Source organism: Myotis davidii, unplaced genomic scaffold, assembly GCF_000327345.1.
Source record: "Myotis davidii unplaced genomic scaffold, ASM32734v1 scaffold319, whole genome shotgun sequence".
Taxonomy (NCBI): Eukaryota; Metazoa; Chordata; class Mammalia; order Chiroptera; family Vespertilionidae; genus Myotis; species Myotis davidii.
The window spans coordinates 1,220,486-1,242,198 of NW_006290675.1; the positions used below are offsets into that span (position 1 = coordinate 1,220,486).

The window sequence follows — 21,713 nt, forward strand, 5'->3', positions numbered from 1 at the left end:
CCCCGCCGCCGCCTCTACTTGGCTCCCTTCTGTGCCGCTCGGCCTCCATTTTGTCCTCAGTCTTCCCTCGCAACTGGTGTATGCAAATTAACCACCATCTTTTAGCTCTATAATTGAAACATTGTATCTTTTGGAGCTGTTGCTTCAGGAGCTCAGAGGCCGGAGCGGCAGGCGGGGAACGTTGTAGTTCTCCCTCACTGAAGCAAGCAAGCCTCCCTGTTTGCATCAGCTGCCTGGCTGCCTGCCGCCATCTTGGCTGCCAGTTAATTTGCATATCTCGCTGATTAGCCAATGAAAAGGGTATTGGTCATACGCCAATTACCATTTTTGTCTTTTATTAGATAGGATAATGTAGAGGAAGGGAAGGCACATGAGGTTGAGGGTCAGAGGCCCTGATTTTAAGGCACACCTTCACTCCCACCCAGCTAGGTACTCTTTTTCAATTCTCTTAAAATTTTGAAGTTTAGCTTAATATTTGCAACATAAGCATGACTAGTCACCTCACAGAGAGGTGGAGTTAAAAGGCACAGCTCATATTCTCAAGAGGCAAACAATGTATTATTTTATTTTAAATATTTTATTGACTTGAGAGAGAGAGGAATAAGGGTAGGGGGAGAGACAGAGACATCAATTTGTTTTTCCACTTATTGATGCATTCATTTGTTGATTCTTGTATGTGTCCTGACTGGAAATCGAACCCACAACCTTAGCATATTGGGACAGTGCTCTTACCAACTGAGCTACCGAGCCAGGGCATCAATGTATTATTTTGGACAAAATGGTGAAGGAGTAATTATGCTGTAGTGTGATAAGAGCTGTGACAGCCTCAGTACACAAGATCCCAAGCTTCACGATTGGGGAGGCTGAACCTCAGAGATCAAATAAAACTTATCCGCACCACAGGAATAAAAGAGAACAGAGTACGCAGGCTGAGTTAATGGACTTTGGGGTCCAACTGCCTGTTTTCACATTCATGTGCTACCACTTCCTAGCTTGGTGACTTTAGAAAACTTTATCTCTCGAAAGCTCCATTTACAATATACAAAATGGGGATAGTGATACCCGCAGCTCAGGGTTGTTGTCAGATTTAAATGACATTATGTGTGCAAATGAAAAACATGTGTGAAATTTTTAGTGCATGTTGTTAGTTGGGGAAAGTGTTTAGGCAGAAGGAACAATGGCATCACCTCAGGGAGCTGAAGACAAATGTCTGCAATATGGTCACGAGATACAACCCTGAGAAGGTAGTCATTGACTAGATAACGAAGGGACTATGTGCCGTGGGAAGGACTTTATCTGGAAGGCAAAATGTGGTCTTTGAAGACTTTTAGCAGGCAAGTGACATTATCAATATATATTCCTTAACTTTTTAGTATAAATCATGAGTGTGTCGAGGACTCAGACCGCTGCTGAAATCATTTCCATACACCATCCATAACTGTTGTGGAGATTATTGTCAGTATGTGGAGGATATTATGGAGATCATACATTGAGCCCCAGTGAATACACGTTTTAAAATTTATTCTCTGACTGGAAGTGTGTGATATCAATTATGTTGTCTTTATATTTGCATATGGTTGGAAAATGGCCTCAAGATTTAGGAGATGAAGAATGAGCATATTTGGTGTAGACAGTGAAGGCTTCAAAGGAAGCAACTTAATAAAATGATTACTTCAGTATGCATGATCTTCACACACAGTGGCTAACTTGTATGATAGCATCTACCATGAAGTTGAGATTCTTAAGGAACTTAGACTGTTCCAAGTTAGCCTATCCTACATAATAAAAGCCTAATATGCTAATTGTCTGGTTGTCCGGTTGTCCTTTCCACCAATCAAAGCGTAATATGCTAATGATATGCTAAGGTTGCTCAACCGCTCGCTGTGACGTGCACTGACCACCAGGGGTAAGACGCTCCGACCATTAGGTTAGCTTGCTGCTGGGGTCCGGCCAATCAGGACTGAGTGAGGGGGTGGACACCCTGGAGCCCTTCCGCAGTCCCTCCCCAGCTGGCCAACCTCCTGTGTCCCTCTCCGGCCTGATCTTGCACCAATATGGTCCCTCAGCCTGGCCTGTGCCCTCTGACAATCCAGGACCCCTTGGGGGATGTCAGAGAGCCAGTTTTGGCCTGATTTTGCAGGCCAGGCCGAGGGACCCCACTCGTGCATGAATTCATGCACTGGGCCTCTGGTCTATATATATAAAAGCCTAATATGCAAAATATTTCCTCAGGAGTTCTACCAACCAGGAGTTCGATCACTTGCTGTAATGTGTGCTGACTACCGGGGGTGGTGCAGAACTAAGGACGGCCCTGGCTGGCAGCTGCTAGGGAGCCTACCCATGCACGAATTTTGTGCACTGAGCCTCTAGTTTAAATATAACATGCAAATATGGATGTTGCATAGTGACAGTTTGGGGCCAACATAGCTGTCACTAGCTGGGGCAACAAAGAGACCAAACTTGGTCTGTTTACTACTCTTGGTACAAAGCCCCGCTCATTGTGTAGCTATCTCTGTGGTTTCTTTTGGGCTCTCCTTTTGTTTTTCTTACATCTCTTCATGAGTGTGTCTTCTTCCACATGTACACCCCTACATGTAGGAGTTTCCTAGGACTTCCTCCTTTTCTTTCTACTTCTCACTCCACATGCTTTCCTGGGGATATAATCCAAATTCCACCTACTCTTTTGTAATTGCCTTCTTGTCCTCAGCCTATTGTTAGGAGGTTCATCCATATTTTTGCACATTGCAGTAGTTCAGTGATGGCGAATCTATGATACGCGTGTCAGAGGTGACACGTGAACTCATTTTTTGTTGTTGATTTTTCTTTGTTAAATGGCATTGAAATATATAAAATAAATATCAAACATATAAGTCTTTGTTTTACTATAGTTGAAAATATCAAAAAATTTATATATGTGACACGGCACCAGAGTTAAGTTAGGGTTTTTCAAAATGCTGGCATGCCGAACTCAAAAGGTTCGCCATCACTGCAGTAGTTGGTTTATTTTTATTGGTATATAGCATTCATTGTATAAATAGGCCAAAATGTCTTTATTCATTATACTATTTTTTAAAAAGATTTTTAAATTAATTTTTAGAAAGAGCGGGAGAGAGAAACATTGATGTGAGAGCAAAACATAGAGAAAACATCGATGTGAGAGTAACACATCAATCGGCTGCCTCTTGTACACCTCCAGGAGATTGAGCCTGCAACCTGGGCATGTTTCCTGACCAGGAATCCAACCAGCAACCTTTTGGTGCATGGGAACAATTAAGCCACACCGGCCAGGCCTATCCATTGTACTATTCATGGTTATTTGAACTATTAAGAATAGTGCTGCTTTGAATAAATTGTACATGTGATTTGCATGCATTTTTGATGAGTATATATTTTCAATCATTGATCATTGCGTGTGCAAATGTTCAACTTCAGTATTTAGTATTTCAAAGTGTTTATTCTAATTTAAACTCCCAGCACGTATGTGTATGGGACTTCCAGTTCTTGTCACCACATTCTTGTTGACACCATACAATCACTTCTTTATTTTAGCCATTCTAGGGATTTTAATTAATTTAATTTATTGTAACTTCAATTTTTATTTTCTTGAATACTAATGAGATTGAGCATCTTTTTAAAAAATATTTTTATTGATTTCAGAGAGGAAGGGAGAGGGCGAGAGAGAAACATCAATGATGAGAGGGAACCATTGATCCGCTGCCTCCTGCACACCCCACACTGGGTATCCAACCTGCAATCTGGGCATGTGCCCTGACTGGGAATCAAACTGTGACTTCCTGGTTCATAGGTCGATGTTTAACCACTGAGCCACGCCAGCTGGCAGCATCTTCTCATATGCTTTTCATTAGCCATTTGGATATCCTTTTAGTGAGAAATCACTGTTCTAGTCCTTTGCCAGTTTTCTAATTGGTTTATCTGTCATTGATTTAGAGTAGCTTTTATTTCTTTATTATGGAAAAACATTGTAAATATCTTCTCCCACTTGGTGGCATGCTTTTCATTAGATAGTGGCATATTTTAATAAACAGAAATTTTATATTTTTATGTATTTAAATTTATAAATATTTTTATTTGTGGTTACCGCTTTTATTTGGCCCTGTTTGAGGAATCTTTATTACCCTTAGGTCAAACTTATATATGATCCTGATGGAAGGCAGAACCAAATCCTTTGTAACCCATGCATAATGTTTTAGTCCTTCGGGGTGTCTGCCTGAAATTAGGATATGTGATGAAGTCACTTCTTGCAAGTAGACCTTTATTTTGTTACTGGTCTCGAAAAGAAAATCATCTACCTTTCGTTTATTGAGTTATTTTATTTTTACTAATGTGACTTATAAGCCATCAACAACTCTAGAAAGTAGGTGTTAGTATTATTCATTTTACAGATGAAACTAAGGCTAATATAGTGATGGTAGTTCCCTAAATGGTAGATCTAATAAGTGGCAGAAGTCCATTCTGTCTGGTTCCAAAGTCATACTCCAATGCCAGATGCCCTTTTAGGTTCCACATGTGAAGGGGGCGTACTTGGTTTTGCTCACCATTGTATCATCATTACATACTGGTATTTGGTAAACATATTTTGAAATTATTGAATAAACAGATTTTTAAAATTTACTTTGCCAAGATGGAGGCACATTTGAAAATTCATTTCTCTGTTGCAGATAAAGGAAGACCTAGATCTAAAAAAATAACAGAGAGTGGAAGAGGGAAACGATATTCATACAAATTACCCCAAGAATACAACATAGAGACTGTAGTGGTTGCAGACCCAGCAATGGTTTCCTATCATGGAGCAGATGCAGCCAGGAGATTCATTCTAACCATCTTAAATATGGTAGGCAAACTTTAAAGTGCGCTTGGAATTTTTTCAAGAAAACTCTAAGGAAGAAATGTGTGAGTATAATGAAGTTCTTTAAAAATTCATACTGTTCCTTTCTTTTATTGACATCAGTAAAAAAAAATATTTAGGTTTACCACATTGATTTGTCTCAAAAAAGATAGCAACATAATAATTCACATCGTCTAGTAAAAACAACAACCCTTATTGTTCATTGTGATGTGGCAAAACTCTATTAGTCTTTTCTCTCTTTTTTTGTGCCCATCTTTTCATTTTCATTTGTAAAGGCCATTTGCTGAAGTGGGCAGAAATGTTATAATATTTTTTTATATGCCTGGTCCTACCCAAAATACTCTGGATTGTGAGATGGAATAAAAATGGAGGTTGGTAACCCATTGAGCTCTTATATAGGTATGTAAAATTAGATTTCAGCTATAATACTAGTTAATGAGTAAGACCTGATAGCTAAGAGCTAAATTTTTAACCAGCTGAATCGTTCGTAGCTAACTTTAGTTGACAATATCCGGACTGCAGAAATCTAATTTGCACCTAGCATCTTATGGATGCTTACTGCCTAGTCAGTCCTTTGACCTAATTGCGTATGGTTTTGAGTAAACCTCCTTCAAGGCAGAATTAGAAGGTCATAATGAAGAGTGGTTCTTAGGGGGAGAATAAACATAAATAAAAGGGAAAGGCAAATGTCCATTTATAATCCCAGTTACCATATACGGGTGAGCACTACTGATTCAAGGATAAATATGTTTTTGTAAAACTTCCATTTTTACTATTTTTGTTATTATTTGGTTTGTTTTCCCAGCAAAAAGCTTTTCTCACACTGCAGTCATTTCCGTGTACGTTCAGCTACCCCCTGAACACTCTGCCACCTTTCAACTAGTGTTATCTCTGAGAGCATGGGTTTGGTGTGTCAGTGTTATATTTTCTATTCCAAATTAAATAAATGCCAAATTTTACAAAAACTCCACATACCACATAAAAATTCACCTTGCTTTCCAGCATTTCAACATGCATCACGTTTTGAGAAAACCTGTTATGATGGTCTGAAACCATTAAGCAGCCATGACCCACAAGCGTGTCTTCATGGGATCTTTGAAGGGAGGAGCTTTGAAGTCGTGTTTCTATTTGACAGCTAGCCGGGGAGAGAAAAAAGACTCCAAGGAATGAATTGGGACGTGGCATAAAGCAGGCTGAGTTTTCAGGACTGTTTCTCAGAAGAAAGGAAGACATTGGCATTTTGTGAATTAAGAATTAAGACAAATTCTAGATTTTAGTTACCAAAATTCTTCTCTTCAGTGTCATCAAAGCCCACCCTTCTCTCAGCACCCCATTGAAATGCCCAGACTAAAATGAATTAGCTAAGTTACTGCTTATTAAGCTAATTTTTTAAATAATTAAAAAATTAAATATATATAAGATTTCCCAGCTAAATGGACACTGCTCCCATTTCTGGGCTTTTAGAAAAATTAAGATGTTTTTCAGTTTTATTTTAGGATTTTTTATTTTTATTTGTTTTTAGGTTTTTAACCTTTTCCAACACAAGAGTCTTGGTGTGCAGGTCAATCTCCGTGTGATAAAGCTTATTCTGCTCCATGAAACTCCAGTAAGAAAGTCTTGAGTTTTTCGTTCTAAATTAAGTGGGTGAGAAGTTGTGTTCAGCTACTTTTAAGTAAAGGGAATGTTAGGGATGTACTTTTTATTGACTTAAAATCCAGAAATATCCACTGAATCACTTAGAATATGCATAAACTGGTCTTTAGTTTTGGTTAATACCCCAGTTTTTATACCAAAAATGGAATGTTCTTAGTTTCCAAGGATCCTAACCACAAACCTTAACTTTCTAAAAGTAATTTTAAAAAGTCATATTTAATGACAGTTTTATTTTCTTCTCTAAACATGTACGTTTAAAGCCTTTTCTTATCTGCAGTTCATTTTAAATGAGGACTATTCTGTGACATCATTTTAGCATGCTGCTTAGCGGGCACTTTGTAAAAACGTTTGTTCTTAAATTATAGAAATAATGAGTTACATAAGTCTAAAAGTTCCACATTCTCGATATTCATTGAACTTCTCTTTTTCTGAAGAGTGTTGAACAGATTTTGTAATTATTATACTTTCACAAAGTTTGAAGATTTTGACTTCAGGCTAAATTAATCCTTAATGTCTTCCAGGTTCTAATTAATGTTATGGTCAGCAGTTTGCTTTAGTAATTTATGGCGTCCCCTCAGTTTTTAGTGTTTTGTATATCAGAGGATAATTTGCCTTGAAGTGAAATCTCTTCTTTTACAGGCAGATCTATATATTGGGCACCACGGAGAGAAAATGCTGGAGAGTTTTTGTAAGTGGCAACATGAAGAATTTGGCAAAAAGAATGATATACATTTAGAGATGTCCACAAGCTGGGGAGAGGACATGACTTCCGTGGATGCAGCTATTCTCATAACAAGGTAAGTTTCCCAAAGCCACTTATGACATTCCTAATTCTACAGCCATGCCAGTAATCCTACCAATCCCTTCACACAATGCTTTTATTCTAGATTTTGTGTTCCAAAAAACATTTGGCATAGTGATGTTAGTCAGTTTCCCTCAAATCATAATAACCGGTTTTTGAACTGCCATTCATTGAGTGGTATGTTGAAAAACATTTGACTAGTTAACTTTTAAGTAAAATTTTGCTTCAATTTTTGATGTGAAGATATAGTCATTGATAGTGATAAGTGAAAACTATGCTTTAACTTAGTGGACCTTTGAAATTATGGGCCCAAACTATATATTTTTCAGTCATCGCTATATAAAGTAATCCAATATATTAAATTTAGAAATTGACAAACTTTCTTGTTCAGTCTGAGAAAAAAAGTTTCAATTAGGTTTTGAGGTAATTAATTTGAGCTGCGTTGTGAATGTCTGTAGTATTCACAAGTCTTGTAATGCAGCATTATGTCTAAATATAAGGAAGTGAAATAATGAGTAAAAAGATACTATCCAGGAGCATTGTATATTAATAATTATTGGTAAATGTATCTTACTTAGAGCTAGTAAAAATGATGATAATTGTTCAGTAACGACTTGATTTTAGTATCAATAGTGTTGACATTTCACATCGCATAATACCCAGTATTATGTGATTTAAATGTGATTTTTTTGAAATGAGTCTATTAAATGCATGATAGCTTCTGTTGCTGAATCATAAAAAACTATTCTAGTGATACATCTATATTAATCAAAGCATAATATGCTAATTAGACCAGACGTCCTTCCAGACGACCTTCTGGATGAAGCCGCAGTGGCAGGGGCTGAGGCAGAGGCCCCAGGTTGCCCGGGGCGGGTGGGGGTGGAGGCCGTGGTGGATGGGGGCCAAGCCCCTTGCACGAATTTCGTGCAAAGCCGGGGCGGGTGGGGGTGGAGGCCATGGTGGATGGGGGCCAAACCCCTTGCACGAATTTCGTGCATCGGGCCTCTAGTAATTCATAAAGTGAAAAAAAATCTTTATGTAAGAACATGCCTGGACTTCCACAGTTAGGTATACCTGATACTGTAATTAATAAGTATTCAACTGTAAAATATTTATTTGGCATCTACTTTCAATCATTGGCGAATGAGCAATATAAAACTAAAACTCTCGAAAGAAGAAAATTTATTAACAACACCAGTCAATCCAGCTTTTGCCTTTTGACAATCAAAAAAAAATTTATTTTTAATCCTCACTAGAGGAATGATGATATATTTTCCATTGATTCTAGAGAGAGTAGAAGGACTGGGGGTGGGGATTAGACCTGAAACCCAGGTACATGTCCTTGACTGGAAACGAACATGTGACCCTCTGGTGTGCGGGATGATGCTGTAATTACTAACCAAGGCACAATTTTTTTAAAAAAATTCTCACCCAAGGATATGTTTATTGATTTTATAAAGAGGAAAGGAGGGAAGGAAGGAGAGGAAGAGAGAAAGAGAGAGAGAAACATCCATATGAGAGAGAAACGTTCATTGGTTGCCTTCCATGTGCTGTGCCCTGACTGGGAATTGAACTCCCCACCTTTTGCTGTGTGCTCCAACCGAGCCACAGAACTAGGACGATTGTTTGACTCAAGCTGAAATCTAGGTAGAGCACAGTGGACTCTTCCGAAGAGAAAGGTGCTAAGAAGTCTGTGTGTAGATTATCTGGGAGACCTTTGAAAGACTAGTATTGATATTTATGGACATATACTGCCCAAGACTTACCAGAGTGCTGTTGCTATGGAGTTTAGATTTAAAAAAGATACTAGCAACTGAGCAGATTCAAGCCATACGAGTAGATCAACCTTGTTAATACCTTATTATTACACCTGATATTTAGCCGAAAAAGCAGGATGGCTCTGCTTTCCTAGTAGGGACCATGATCCAGAGAGATGCCTGCCCTTGACCTGCCCTAACAAAGCCTTTAGGGGAAATAGAGTTTGGAGTTTGAGTCCCACTGATTTACAAAGGTTTGATAGATCCTTCCTACCAAAGAATAAGCTCAAATCGACCAAAGTTCAGATTAATTAGCCAGTTGAACTGCCTCCTACAATAAAAGTTAGTACTCTTCAGAGGAAGAAAACAGAATCTTGAATCTCTATATCATCCACAATCTCTAAAAGGTAATAAAAATTAGCCAAGTAATGAGACAAGAAAATGTGACCCATAGTCAAGCAAAGTGGTCAATAGAAACTGACCTTGAGATAGCTTAGATGTTGGATTTACCAATTAACTTAGTTGTAATTGGAATCTTATGAGAAGCAAATGAGAATGGGGAAAAAAAGTTATTTGAAGATGTAATGGCCAAAAATTTCCCCAAGCTTGATAAAAATTTATAGACATAGGCATATCACAGGAAAATGGTGAAAACCAAAGATACAGAAAATTTTTAAAAAAATTTCCAGAAGAAAATAGATACATTCCACAGGAGAAACAATGTTAAGATCAACAACTGACTTCCCATCTGAAAAAAATTAGTCCAGAAGACAGTGGAGTGATCTCTCTATTGTAAGGGTACTAATCCTATCAACAAAAGTTCTTAATGAGTCCTTATAAGGGTACTTTATTAATCTATGAAGGAGAATTCACACACAAACACACACCAGTTATCTATAACTAATATCATGCTTAATAGATACTTTTAAAATTATAAGCAAAAAAAAAAAGGTCTATATTCATTCAGGTTATTTAACAAGTAACTAAGATTCAATTCCTTATCTCATATTTCTCTCAATTGTCTGCTAAATTTTCACACATTTATTTAAATTATACTTAATTTTTTTATTTTCTCAGTTACATTGTTAGGATTGTTAAATTATACTGTTTAAATTATTTTTATTCAAATTATATTATTAGAGTTGCTAAGATAGATTTTGAAAGCATGCATCTTTTCTATGGTAGAGGTCCATTTCATGATATTTCAGAGTGATAGGGTAAATTTGGAAAGATGGTCATTTTCTTTTGTTAATCCTCATCCAAGGATATTTGGATTTATTTATTTATTATTATTATTATTTTTAGAGAGAGTGGAAGGGAGGGGGAGAGATAGAGAGAAACATTGATATGAGAGAGACACATCGATTGGTTGCCTCCTGCAAGCGCCTCAACCAGGGCCAGGATCCAGTCAGCAACTGAAGTACCTGCCCTTGACTAGAATCAACCCGGGACCCTTCAGTTCGTGGGCAGATGCTCTATCCACTGAGCAAAACTGTCTAGGGCAGTGATGGTGAACCTTTTGAGCTCAGCGTGTCAGCATTTTGAAAAAACCTAACTTAACTCTGGTGCCGTGTCACATATAGAAATTTTTCGATATTTGCAACCATAGTAAAACAGAGACTTATATTTTTGATATTTATTTTTATATTTAAATGCCATTTAACAAAGAAAAACCAAAAAAATGAGTTCGCGTGTCACCTCTGACACGCGTGTCATAGGTTCGCCATCACTGATCTAGGGTGATGGCCATTTTCAATCACTTTATTTTGGGGGCCCTCTAAGAAATCAACTTATACTAAAATTCATCTTGTTTATGACTTGAAGCATTTTTTATTAGAATAAGATTAACAAATAATGCTTAACTTTACCAAAAGTTTACTGAATTGCTTTTGTAAAAGTAAAAGAGTAGCAAATATTGCTATTAGTGAAGGTGATTGGTATCCCCAGGGAACATGCAGACTTTATTTCTTTATTTTTAATATGAAATTATGTCCTGTTTTATAGTAATTCTGCATGACAAGGTTCTTAAAATATATTATTTTTATATAGTACTAAATATTATATTTCTGAAGAAAGAATTTATAGTGACATATAATCCATAGTATTAGTTATGATCACGTAAGTTATTGTATGTGGTTAATTTGAACTTCTAACCTGTGACCACCAATCTGATATAGACAAATTAGATTTCCAGAATGCATTAACCATGAGTGATTTTATATTTTTATTTCTTGATTGATGAAATCTGTCTTTCTTCTCCTCATAGTGTATGTTTTGAAATACTGCTTGAGACTAAAGAAGATAATAATTAAAATAATATATTTTTTCTCTTATTAAAAATTTAATACATTTATTATAGAAATTTGAGAAGTACAAGAATAAAAAATAAAATATTAGCCTGTAATTCCACTACCTAGGAGTAATTATAGGTAACATTTTAAAGTATATTCCTTCAGCTTTGTTTCCTATGTATTTGTTGTAACTAAATACATATATTTATAATATTGAGCTCATACTCTGTATGCAAGTTTTGTCTTGCCCCACCAATATTGCGACATTAATTTAATTTCCTTATCTACAATGCCATTTTCTCTTCAAAACTGTGTGAAAAAATAACATTCTACATCTACTTATTTTCTTCTGTGATAAAGCTTTAAAAGTCACACTTTTAAAATTAAATTTATTGGAGTGGCTAAGGTTTCAAGTGCACATTTCTATGATACCTGATCTTGTATATTGCATTGTGTGCCCACCACCCAAAGTCAGTCTTCTTCCATCACCATATATTTGACGCCTTTTACCCTTTACTACCTCCTCAAGCCGCTTCCCTCTGTGTGTATGAGTTTTTATTTGTTTTTATTGTTGGTTCATTTATTTCTTTCAGTTTTATATATCACATGTGAGTGAAATCATATGGTTCCTAACTTTTTCTGTCAGACTTATTTCGCTTAGCATTATATTCTCAAGAAAGATGAAATAAAAGCCACACTTTAACCACTCTTCATAATTATTTCCCTTGCTGCTAGTCTTCACTAGGAAGACATCACAGGAGTTCTCTTAAAAAAGAAAGTTGTGTGATGCATTTGAAGAAAATATAAGGAATAATAAAATTAACAGCTGCCTGTTTACCGCTCTATAGCAGAAAGAATATTATTCATGGAGTTTAAGTGCCCATTTCATTTACAATACACTAGAGGCCCGGTGCATGAAATGTGTGCACTTGGGGGAGGGCTCCCTCAGCTTGGCCTGTACCCTCTCACAGTCTGGTACACCTTTGGGGATGTCCGCCTGCCACCTTAGGCCTGATTCCCCTGGGGATCGAGCCTAAGCTGGCAGTCAGACATCCCTCGCATAGACCGAGGCTCTCGCAATCCAGGACCCCTTACTGCCCACCTGCAGCGGAGCCGGGAGAGGCTTCCACCATCACTGCTGTACTTGCCAGCCATGAGCCCAGGTTCTGGCTGAGTGGCGCTCCTGCTGTGGGAGTGCTCTGACCACCAGGAGGCAGCTCATGCATTGAGTCTGCCCCTTGGTGGTCAGTGCACATCATAGCGACCAATTGTTCCACCATTCCATCAGTATGCATATTAGGGTTTTATTATATGGTTAGATAAGACAAAGCTAATTACTTAAGTCTATAATTATTAAAGCCTAAATATTTCATGTTCAAGTGTAAAGTTGCTCGAAGGTAACCAGTGTGGAGTTGGCATGTAATCTAAAGAACATTGTTTCATGTTATACAGTTTCCTCTGTTGTTTTTTTCTCACTCTATACCATGTTTTGTAAGTCCTTTCCTGTCATTAATTGTCCACAGAAGCCCTGTATGTGTTCCTTTACATGGCAAAAGGGACTTTGTAGATGTGATGAAGGCTGTTGAGATGGGGAGAGTATTTATCCCAGAGTATTTAGATGAGTCCAATGTCATCACAAGAATCTTAAAAGATGGAAAAGGGAACAGAAGCCAGAGTCAGAGAGACTGGACAATGCTATGCTGACTGGCTTTTAAGATTGTGGAAGGGCCATGAGCCAAAGAATGCAGGTAATCTCTAGCTGCTGGCGGGGGCAAGCCCACAGATTCCACCTGTGAGCCTTTGGAGAAAGGCAGCCTTGATGATACCTTGATTTTAGCCCAGTCACACCTGTATTTGGCTTCAGACCTCTAGAACTATAAGATAGTACACTCCTGTTGTTTTAAGTAACTAAGTTTGTGGTAATTTGTTACAGCACGAATGGGAAACGGATATAACTTATTGGTCGATATCATTTGGAGGGAGGAGCAGATATTTTGTTGCATGTACGTGTCCTAATTTATATAACTACTCTATATTTGTACAACTTTATGATTTTTTTCACATTTAAAGTAAAACATATAAACATCTTTATGTATATACTAGAGGCCCGGTGCACAAAAATTTGTGCACTCGGGGAAAGGGGGGTCCCTCAGCCCGGCCTGTGCCCTCTCGCAGTCTGGGACCCCTCGGGAGATAACGCCCTGCTGGCTTAGGCCTGCTCCTGGGCGGCAGAGGGCAGGCCCAATCCCTAGGTGCAGCCCCTGGTAGGGCTCAGAGCAGGGCTGATTGGGGGGTTGGGCCGCCACCCCCTGTCATGCACAGAGCAGGGCAGATGGGGAGATTGCGATGCTCCCCTCAGTCACGCTCAGGGTAGGGCCGATTGGGGTGTTGGGGCACCGCCCCCTGTCACACTCAGGGCAGGGCAGATCAGGGGGTTGGGGTGCCGCCACTGTCACACTCAGGGCAGGGCAGATGGGGAGGTTATGACTCTACCCCATCACACACAGAGCAGGGCCCGTGGGGAGGGGGGTTGGGGCGCCGCCCTCTATCACCCACAGAGCAGGGCCGATCAGTTGGTTGGGGTGCTGCCACTCTCACACTCAGGGCAGGGCCGATGGGGATGTTATGGCTCTACCCCGTCACAGAGCAGGGCCCATGGGGGACGAGAGGGGGGTTGGGGCCCCGCCCCCTGTCACACACAGAGCTGCAGGGCGATCAGGGAGTTTGGGCGCTGCCCCCTGTCACGCTGATCCCGGTGCTGGGAGGCATATTACCCTTTTACTATATAGAATAGAGGCCTGGTGCATGGGTGGGGCTGGCTGGTTTGCCCTGAAGGGTATCCTGGATCAGGGTGGGGGTCCCCACTGGGGTGGCTGGCCAGCCTGGGTGAGGGGATGATGGCTGTTTGCAGCTGGTCACACACCCTTCAGGGTGGGGGTCCCCACTGGGGGGCCTGGCCAGTCTGGGTGAGGGGCTGAGGGCTGTTTTCAGGCTGGGGGTGACTGAAGCTCCCAACTGCTCCTTTTTTTCTTTTCTTTTTTTTTTATTCTGGGCCAGCTTTAGCTCTGAGGCCTCGGCTGCTGAAAACAGGTTTCTGGCCTTTGTTTACCTCTGTATTTGATACAATGTTGCAGTCCGGCTGGCTGAAGCTCAGCTGAGTAAAGCAGGTTTCTGGGTCTTTTTTTAGCTTCTTTTTTCGCAACATAGTTGCTTAGAGTTGCAGCTGGGAGGCCGGCAAGTCAGGGGGGGGAAATTGGAGTGCTCCGTCACTGAAGCAAGCAAGCCTCCCTGTTCACAGCAGCTGCCTGGCTGCGGGCTGCCATCTTGGCTGCCAGTTAATTTGCATATCTCGGCCCTACTCTGTGAGTGACGGGGATTAGCCAATGGGAAGGGTAGCAGTCGTACGCCAATTACCATGTTTCTCTTTTATTAATGTAGATGGTTGTAAACATGTGCTACTATTTATTTAGGGTGATTAAATAGTACTTGTGTCCTGGTTGGGTGGCTCAGTTGGTTAGAATGTCAGTCTTTACACCAGGGGTGGGGAAAGTCTGGCCTGGCAGTCATATAAGGCCCATGAAATCATTTGGTCTGGCCCTGCCAAGGCATTAGGTGTGAGTTAATTAAACGTTTGACCAAATATAGCAGGCTAAGTTTTAAGTTGATAATTTTGTATGGCCTGCAAATGATATTTATGTATCCAAATGGGCCTTAGCAGAAAAAAGATTCCCCACCCCTGCTGTACACTAGTGGGTTTGATTCCTGGTCAGGGCACGTACCTAGGTTGCAGGTTCGATCTCTGGTCGGGGTACATGTGGGAGGTAACCGATGGATGTTTCTCTCTCACGTCCATATTTCTGTTGTTCTCCTTTCCTCTCTCTCTAAAATCAATAAATATATCCTCAGTGAGGACTAAAAAAAAATAGTACTTGCTATTGTTTTTAGAAATAAGATCTTCCTTATAGTCAGATGCCCGTAAAGTGCAATCAAACTTCATGTTTAGCCATAAGGCTAGGGTATTATATTAAGACAGGGGTGGGCAAACTTTTTGACTCAAGGGTCGCAATGGGTTCTTAAACTGGCCCGGAGGGCCGGAACAAAAGCATGGATGAAGTGTTTGTGTGAACTAATACATGTTAACACTGCTGCTGGTGAAGGAGCGGAGGGGAGAGCAAGAGAACCCTCCGCTCTTTCGGCTCCGCGGGCCGGATAGAACAGCCAAACGGGCCGGATCCGGCCTGCGGGCCGTAGTTTGCCCACGGCTGTATTAAGAGAATGAACTGAAGGTAATAATCCTATATAATTAAAGCATAATATGCAAATTGACCGAATGGCCGAACAGCGGAATAATGATGGCCATCTGGGACCATGCTATGACACCCACTGGCACCAGGCCAGCCAAGGCAGGTGCAGTCTGATTGGTCGGGAGCCCAGCCATCACCTCATGATTGCCCCGCAGAGGGAAGCCCGGGTCGGTCCCGGGTGCTGGCAGCCAGTGGAAGGAAGGCCTCCTCTTGCATGAATTTCGTGCATCAGGCCTCTAGTATCTAAATAATATTCTCCAGGAACACATACAACAACCTGTGTTTTATAATTTCAATCTGCAGGATCAGGTCAACTGATAAAATCATTATTCAGACTCAGATTTTCAAAACTTGTACTGCCACATGACTAAATATGTATTCTCTGTGCCCAAATTATAATTTTCAAAGCTAAAGACAAACTAAGGCAGTATTATTTCCAGCATATCTTTTAGTTATGGAAAGAAAACCCAAGCGTCACTGTTTAAACAGGACTTCTGTTCAAAACCTAACGGAAAAGCCTTTTTTGTTACAGTTTTGCTAAGCCATGTCATTTCATGGGAAAAAATTCTGTATACCTCCTCAGTCCTTTAGCGAAATGGTGACTTCAGGTTTTTGCACCCTGATAAGTAGGTCTTGGAATAAGACTTAATAGGTTGCTTCTGGGTGTGGGTTTTCTTTTCTCTTTTTTTTTTATGGGTGGGGGGGCGAAGTAATGGGAATAAAAATCTTGAAAATAGAAAAAGATCTATTAAAAACTATACATGTATTAAATATTAATAGGTACTGACAAATAATTCTCCCTAGCTTCACCTGTGGCGATAAGGCTTATGTGGTGGGTCACTGTTTCTCCATAATAGTGTGTTCAGTGCCGTAGCAGCGAAATCAGCCCACTGAAGGGGATGTGGCCTCGCACCACTTGTCAGGAAAGTCTAAGTGAATGGGTTGACTTTAAAGGAGAATCTCTTTTTAGTTCGTGTAAGCATAAAGGTGATCGGGTCTTCAGCTTTGCCAGGAACCTGTGAAAAATAAAACAAAAATTTCACTCATGGATTTCATGTGCTTATCCATATTTGACAAATTAAAGTCAAATCCAGCCTGGTTTCTAGTGAATGATCATGATTAAATGTTGTCTGTTATGTGAACACATGAGTAGGAAGAGATTTTAGCTCCGTTATTAATTTTGGTTTCAACTAAAATGAATGTTTGCATAAATCCAAACCTATCTGCAATAATATCTTTGTTAAAGTTGTTCTGTGGATACAATGAAGTAAATAGTTTCAAGCTGACCTAGTGCTTGTGGGCTCATAGTAACAAAAAACACAAAACATATTTTCCCAACTGTCAACTCTATGGTTTCTTTGTGTAATTTACACGTTCCTCTTTTAAATCAGGGAGAAGACCTATGGCTATGTCTCTTGAAAACACTCTTTAATTTAGAATTTCCTTTTGTTAATGATCGTTTTGCCGTTCCTATTTACTGAAATGCTCCTGGTTGATGTACAGTACTTCTGAAAGTTAGTTTCAAACTAATGACATTGGCAAGCAAGATAGAACATTTAATATTAGAAATGGCAGAAGTATATTAATTTAATACAAATCATAGAATAATATTTGAATGAGTCATTTATAGGTATAACCCAGGGCACTATAAAACACTACAATGAGACTTATTCTCAGATGCATCTTCATTCTTGGAAATTAAAGGCTATATTTCATTTTTTTTTCAGAATAAATCAGAACTTAAGCAGAATTTATTGGCTTTCTCAGTTGCCAAAGTCTAACAGTATCGTTTCCATAAACTCCCATAACGAAACTCTATGATGCAGACTTCAGGCGCACTGAGCCAACGTGAGCCAAAAATTAGAGAATTTGAATTCACATGATCACTGGTCTAGGCAAACAAATCCCCCAGCCTCCCCCCTCCCCCCAATAAATCTTTGAATATTATGAAATTAAGAATATATTTTGGTCCTCTGGAAAGAAATTGAAGATTACGAATTGCAGTCTGACCTGAACTTCTGAAGTGCTGCTGACAATACGTTCATTCGTCAATTGTACTGAGAGGTATTTCCAGTGCTTTTGGATAAAAGACCTTGTGTCTTTTGAAAAAATGTGCTTTATCCATCTGTTTGCTAAGTGAACAGAAATTGGCTGTGTGAAGAACGAAGTGGCCTTGACAATAAGCAGTACATTTGTCATAGTTTTATCATGTTGTTTAGTTACAGATGCAGTCCCTTGCGTCACATTATGTAAATCAAATAGTCATGTTGCAGCCTCATGCATGATTATATGATGTATTGTACGTTTAGAAAAAGCACATGAAGTCCCTTTTCCCTTACATCTGAATATACTTTGTACTCAGTAATTCTTGGCCCTAAGGTGAAGAACTGATTTTGTGTGTTTCTCTAATTTTCTGCATTACCTATTATTCAGTATCATCTGTTTGGGTGTTTCTCTCTCCATTTGCTGGCAAAGTCAGTTGCGAAATAGAACTATCCATTCTTTAATGCAATTTCCCTGGCTTCTTTTCTCACCGATCCTGGGGCCCTTATCACATTACAGAGGTAATCGTGTTCATCCTCTTCTTTGCCTTCTGAAGAGAAGCCTATGTTATTTATCTTTGTAGTCTCCCCTTATCCAATGCTTGGCGTATAAGAGGCACTTAATGAATCCTACCTTATCCAATTGTGTAGGGAGGTTGTGTGCTACACAACAGCAGAGGGAGCCATTTACAGTGTTGCATATGCAAACGTACCCCTAGAGTTAAGCAATATACAACCTATACTCTAGGTCTGGTGTCCCTGTGGTAGAGTTGATTTCTGTATCTCCCGATCCAGAGAAAGACTAACTACCTGGCCATTTACTGGTAAAGAAAGAATGTCGGCCAACCTTTTTCATTCTTCTTTACCTGTAGTTATAGTCAGACTCTGAATATGTTACACCACTGGTGGGGATATATTTTCCTGTTTCATTTGGTGGTGGTTTGAACCACAGAGACCAATTTACACCAGAAGAAGTGTTGCTTTGGATTTTTTTTTTTTTTAAGATAGCTGGAGGAGATTCTATGTAGTACTTAGAATCAAGGGGAGAATTAAAGAACCGTGCATTAAGAAAGATTGTAAAGGGGCAGGGGGTTGGGGGAAAAAAAACCCCTGGAGAAGGAAACTCTACAAATCTCAGCTGCTGGGTTTGGATGATCCAGGGCCATTTACAGTCTCTTAGGCTATCATCCACTTTAGATTTTCTGAAAAAATATTATCAGTTGCAGTCCATGTGAATAAAGCTTATATGGCTAGTTTCTATGTATATTAAGATCTAATGTTAACAATAAACAAGTATGTTTCACTATGCTTAATTATCATATGATTGGTCACGGAGTGGTTCATTTCTTTTAATTATGTGGTAATCTGGCTGAGTAGGTGATCAGAAAGTATTCTCATTTGTAGGCATATAGAAATTATAGAAAAAAATGTAATAAAACCCCTTTATATGCACAAATAAGCCAAAAACAAAGAGGGCAAAAAAAAGTAGCATGTTTCTGAGATCATGTGATAGCTGCCCTGGGAAAGGTTTGTTGGACTTAAAAATCTGGGACCTTGGGTTTAGCTCCCACATGAAGAAAAACCTCTGAGATTGTGCGAAGTAGGGAAGTGGAACTGACACGATGACATGCAGCCAGAGCCCGTAGGTGGCTCTTCCTTTCACGAAAGTGTGATCTGGGAAGAGCTCTGCAAACAAACATACCTTGGCAACAGGAAGCGTTTTGTCTCACCCATGATCCCAGGTTAGGTGAAGCAGCCCCTCCCTGGGGTTCACGACCACGGATATCACCCCGCCACCGAGGCACGGAGCGAAAGCCTATGCAGAGGGCTCCGAAGTGCCCTCTTCCAACTTATCCTACACAGGCAGCCACCGCTGAGTTCAGCTCAATGAGTTCACAGTAGAACTCCAAAACGCCAAAGGACAACATCTTCCATTGTAAAAGCCAAGAATTGTGATAAAGAATATTAAAAAAAAAAAAAAGCTGACAGTGATTATAAAAGCATATTCTCATAATGAAAAGCACACAAAAACATTCCAAAATGTTAGAATAAGGTGGTTTTAAAAAACAGTTGACTTGAAAATTAAAGAAAATTAAACATCTATAAAATGTATTTATACTTGAAATCTTAATTTGTAAGTTGGAAATCAGATTAGATGCAGATGAAGGGAGCGCTAGAATTTTGGATGATAGAGCTGAGGGAATTCTCCCCGAAGGCTGCACAGAATGGTTAACAGATGGAAATACTAAACTGTGCTTGAGAGTTGCAGACATTAAAATGAGGACTTATATGCACCAGAAGGAGTTTCAGGAGAAGAGAGTAGAGAGAATGTGAGAGGAATTAGCTAAATAGAAAATGGTAAGAGTTTTCATGTGTTTATGGATCTTCTAATTGAAAACATACCAATGCCAAAGAAGATAAATAGAAACAAACTTGGTATCTAGACACATCTGAGTAAGACTGTAGAACTACAAAGACAAAAATAAATTTTAAACTTAACCAGAGACCATGACATATGCCAGTTATAACTGAAAAAAAGAAATTAACTAGAATGCAAGTGTATGGAAGAAGAGCAAGGTGATTGCAGACTTCTAATCTATATTTATGAATGCTAAACATTTTGCTTTCACATAGTGTGCCTCAAAATTTTATACTTGTTATAGAATGCTCTCCAAGACATAGTAGTCAAGTAAAGAGCAAATCATAGACTGTTATTCATGGTTAGATCCCAGGTGTGTAAAAATACTAAATTCTAAATAAATACTAAATTCATGCTCTATTAGAACAATTATCATCAGTCTTTTTAAAAATTTGCTAACCTTATGATATAAAATGTTATGTTGTTTTAAGTTGTACTTCTCACGTTTAAATCTGCAATCTGGAAATTATTTTTGACTCATGTGAAGTAGAGATCTTACAATATTTTTTAAACAGGAAGCCATGTCCCAATACCAGATACTATTATTTTATAATAAAAATATGAAATCCTGTAAAAATAAAAACAGGATGGAATTTTACTTTGGAAATATTGTCTGTGAAGTAGGAGAATGTGTTGCAGGATCATATCAGGTAAAAAGGTATAAAAATTTCTCACATTTTCTTAGAATTAAAAAATTATTTAATCTAATATTCAGTTTCATTAAATTCTTGGAGATAAAGATAGTGGCTTATTATTCAAACAAATATTAAAATAAGTTACATAGTCTCTATTATTTTTGGAAAAGTTTAACTTTATATTTTTCTTTCTAGGAAAGATTTCTGTGTACACAAAGATGAACCATGCGATACTGTTGGTAAGTGTCTATATAAATTTTTACAGTTTTGAGGAGTTCTGGGGACCTTGAACACATCATTTGTTTAAATATAGGAAATTATTGCAGGGTGCTGTTTGTAATAGGATATTTTTAGAATGTCAGAGATCTATATTTTCAACCTATATGTTTAATCATTTGCCAACACTTCAGTTATGAATGGAACAGCTTAAAGATATGTATACACTGTATTTGAAAACAATTAAATTATGCTTTAAGAATATCATGGGTCCCCGGTGGCTCAGTTGGTTGGAGTGCTGTCCTCTTCCCCAAAAGGTTGCTGGTTCAAATCCTTGTCAGGGCGCATATGGGAGGCAACTGATCTATATTTTTCTCTCACATCGATCTCTCTCTCTCTCTCTCTCTCTCTCTCTCTCTCTTTCTCTCCTCTCCCTCTCCTTTTCTCCTTCCCTCCCCCCCTTCCCTTCTCTCTAAAAATCCTATCTAATAAAAGACAAAAATGGTAATTGGCGTACGACCAATACCCTTTTCATTGACTAATCAGGGCTATATGCATATTAACTGCCAACTAAGATTGGCAGTTAACTGCCAACAAGATGGTGGTTAATTTGCATATGTAGGCACAATGCAGGGAGGCGAAAGGGAAAGCAGGAAGAAGCCCCCTGCCACTGACAGTGATCAGAAACCCAGGGGGGAGCTAAGAGCTGGGGGGCAGGGCAAAGGTG

General features: G+C 39.1%; 1 protein-coding gene across 1 annotated transcript in view; it reads left to right on the forward strand.

The window, feature by feature from the left end:
• The window catches only part of ADAMTS19 (ADAM metallopeptidase with thrombospondin type 1 motif 19), a 199,919-nt gene that overhangs the window by 32,665 nt on the left and 145,541 nt on the right, over window positions 1-21,713 (forward strand). The window contains exons 7-10 of the mRNA XM_006763708.2: window positions 4,680-4,852; window positions 6,390-6,473; window positions 7,160-7,317; window positions 20,966-21,009. Of these exons, the coding sequence (XP_006763771.2) occupies window positions 4,680-4,852; window positions 6,390-6,473; window positions 7,160-7,317; window positions 20,966-21,009 (459 nt within the window). The remainder of the gene's footprint in view (window positions 1-4,679; window positions 4,853-6,389; window positions 6,474-7,159; window positions 7,318-20,965; window positions 21,010-21,713) is intronic.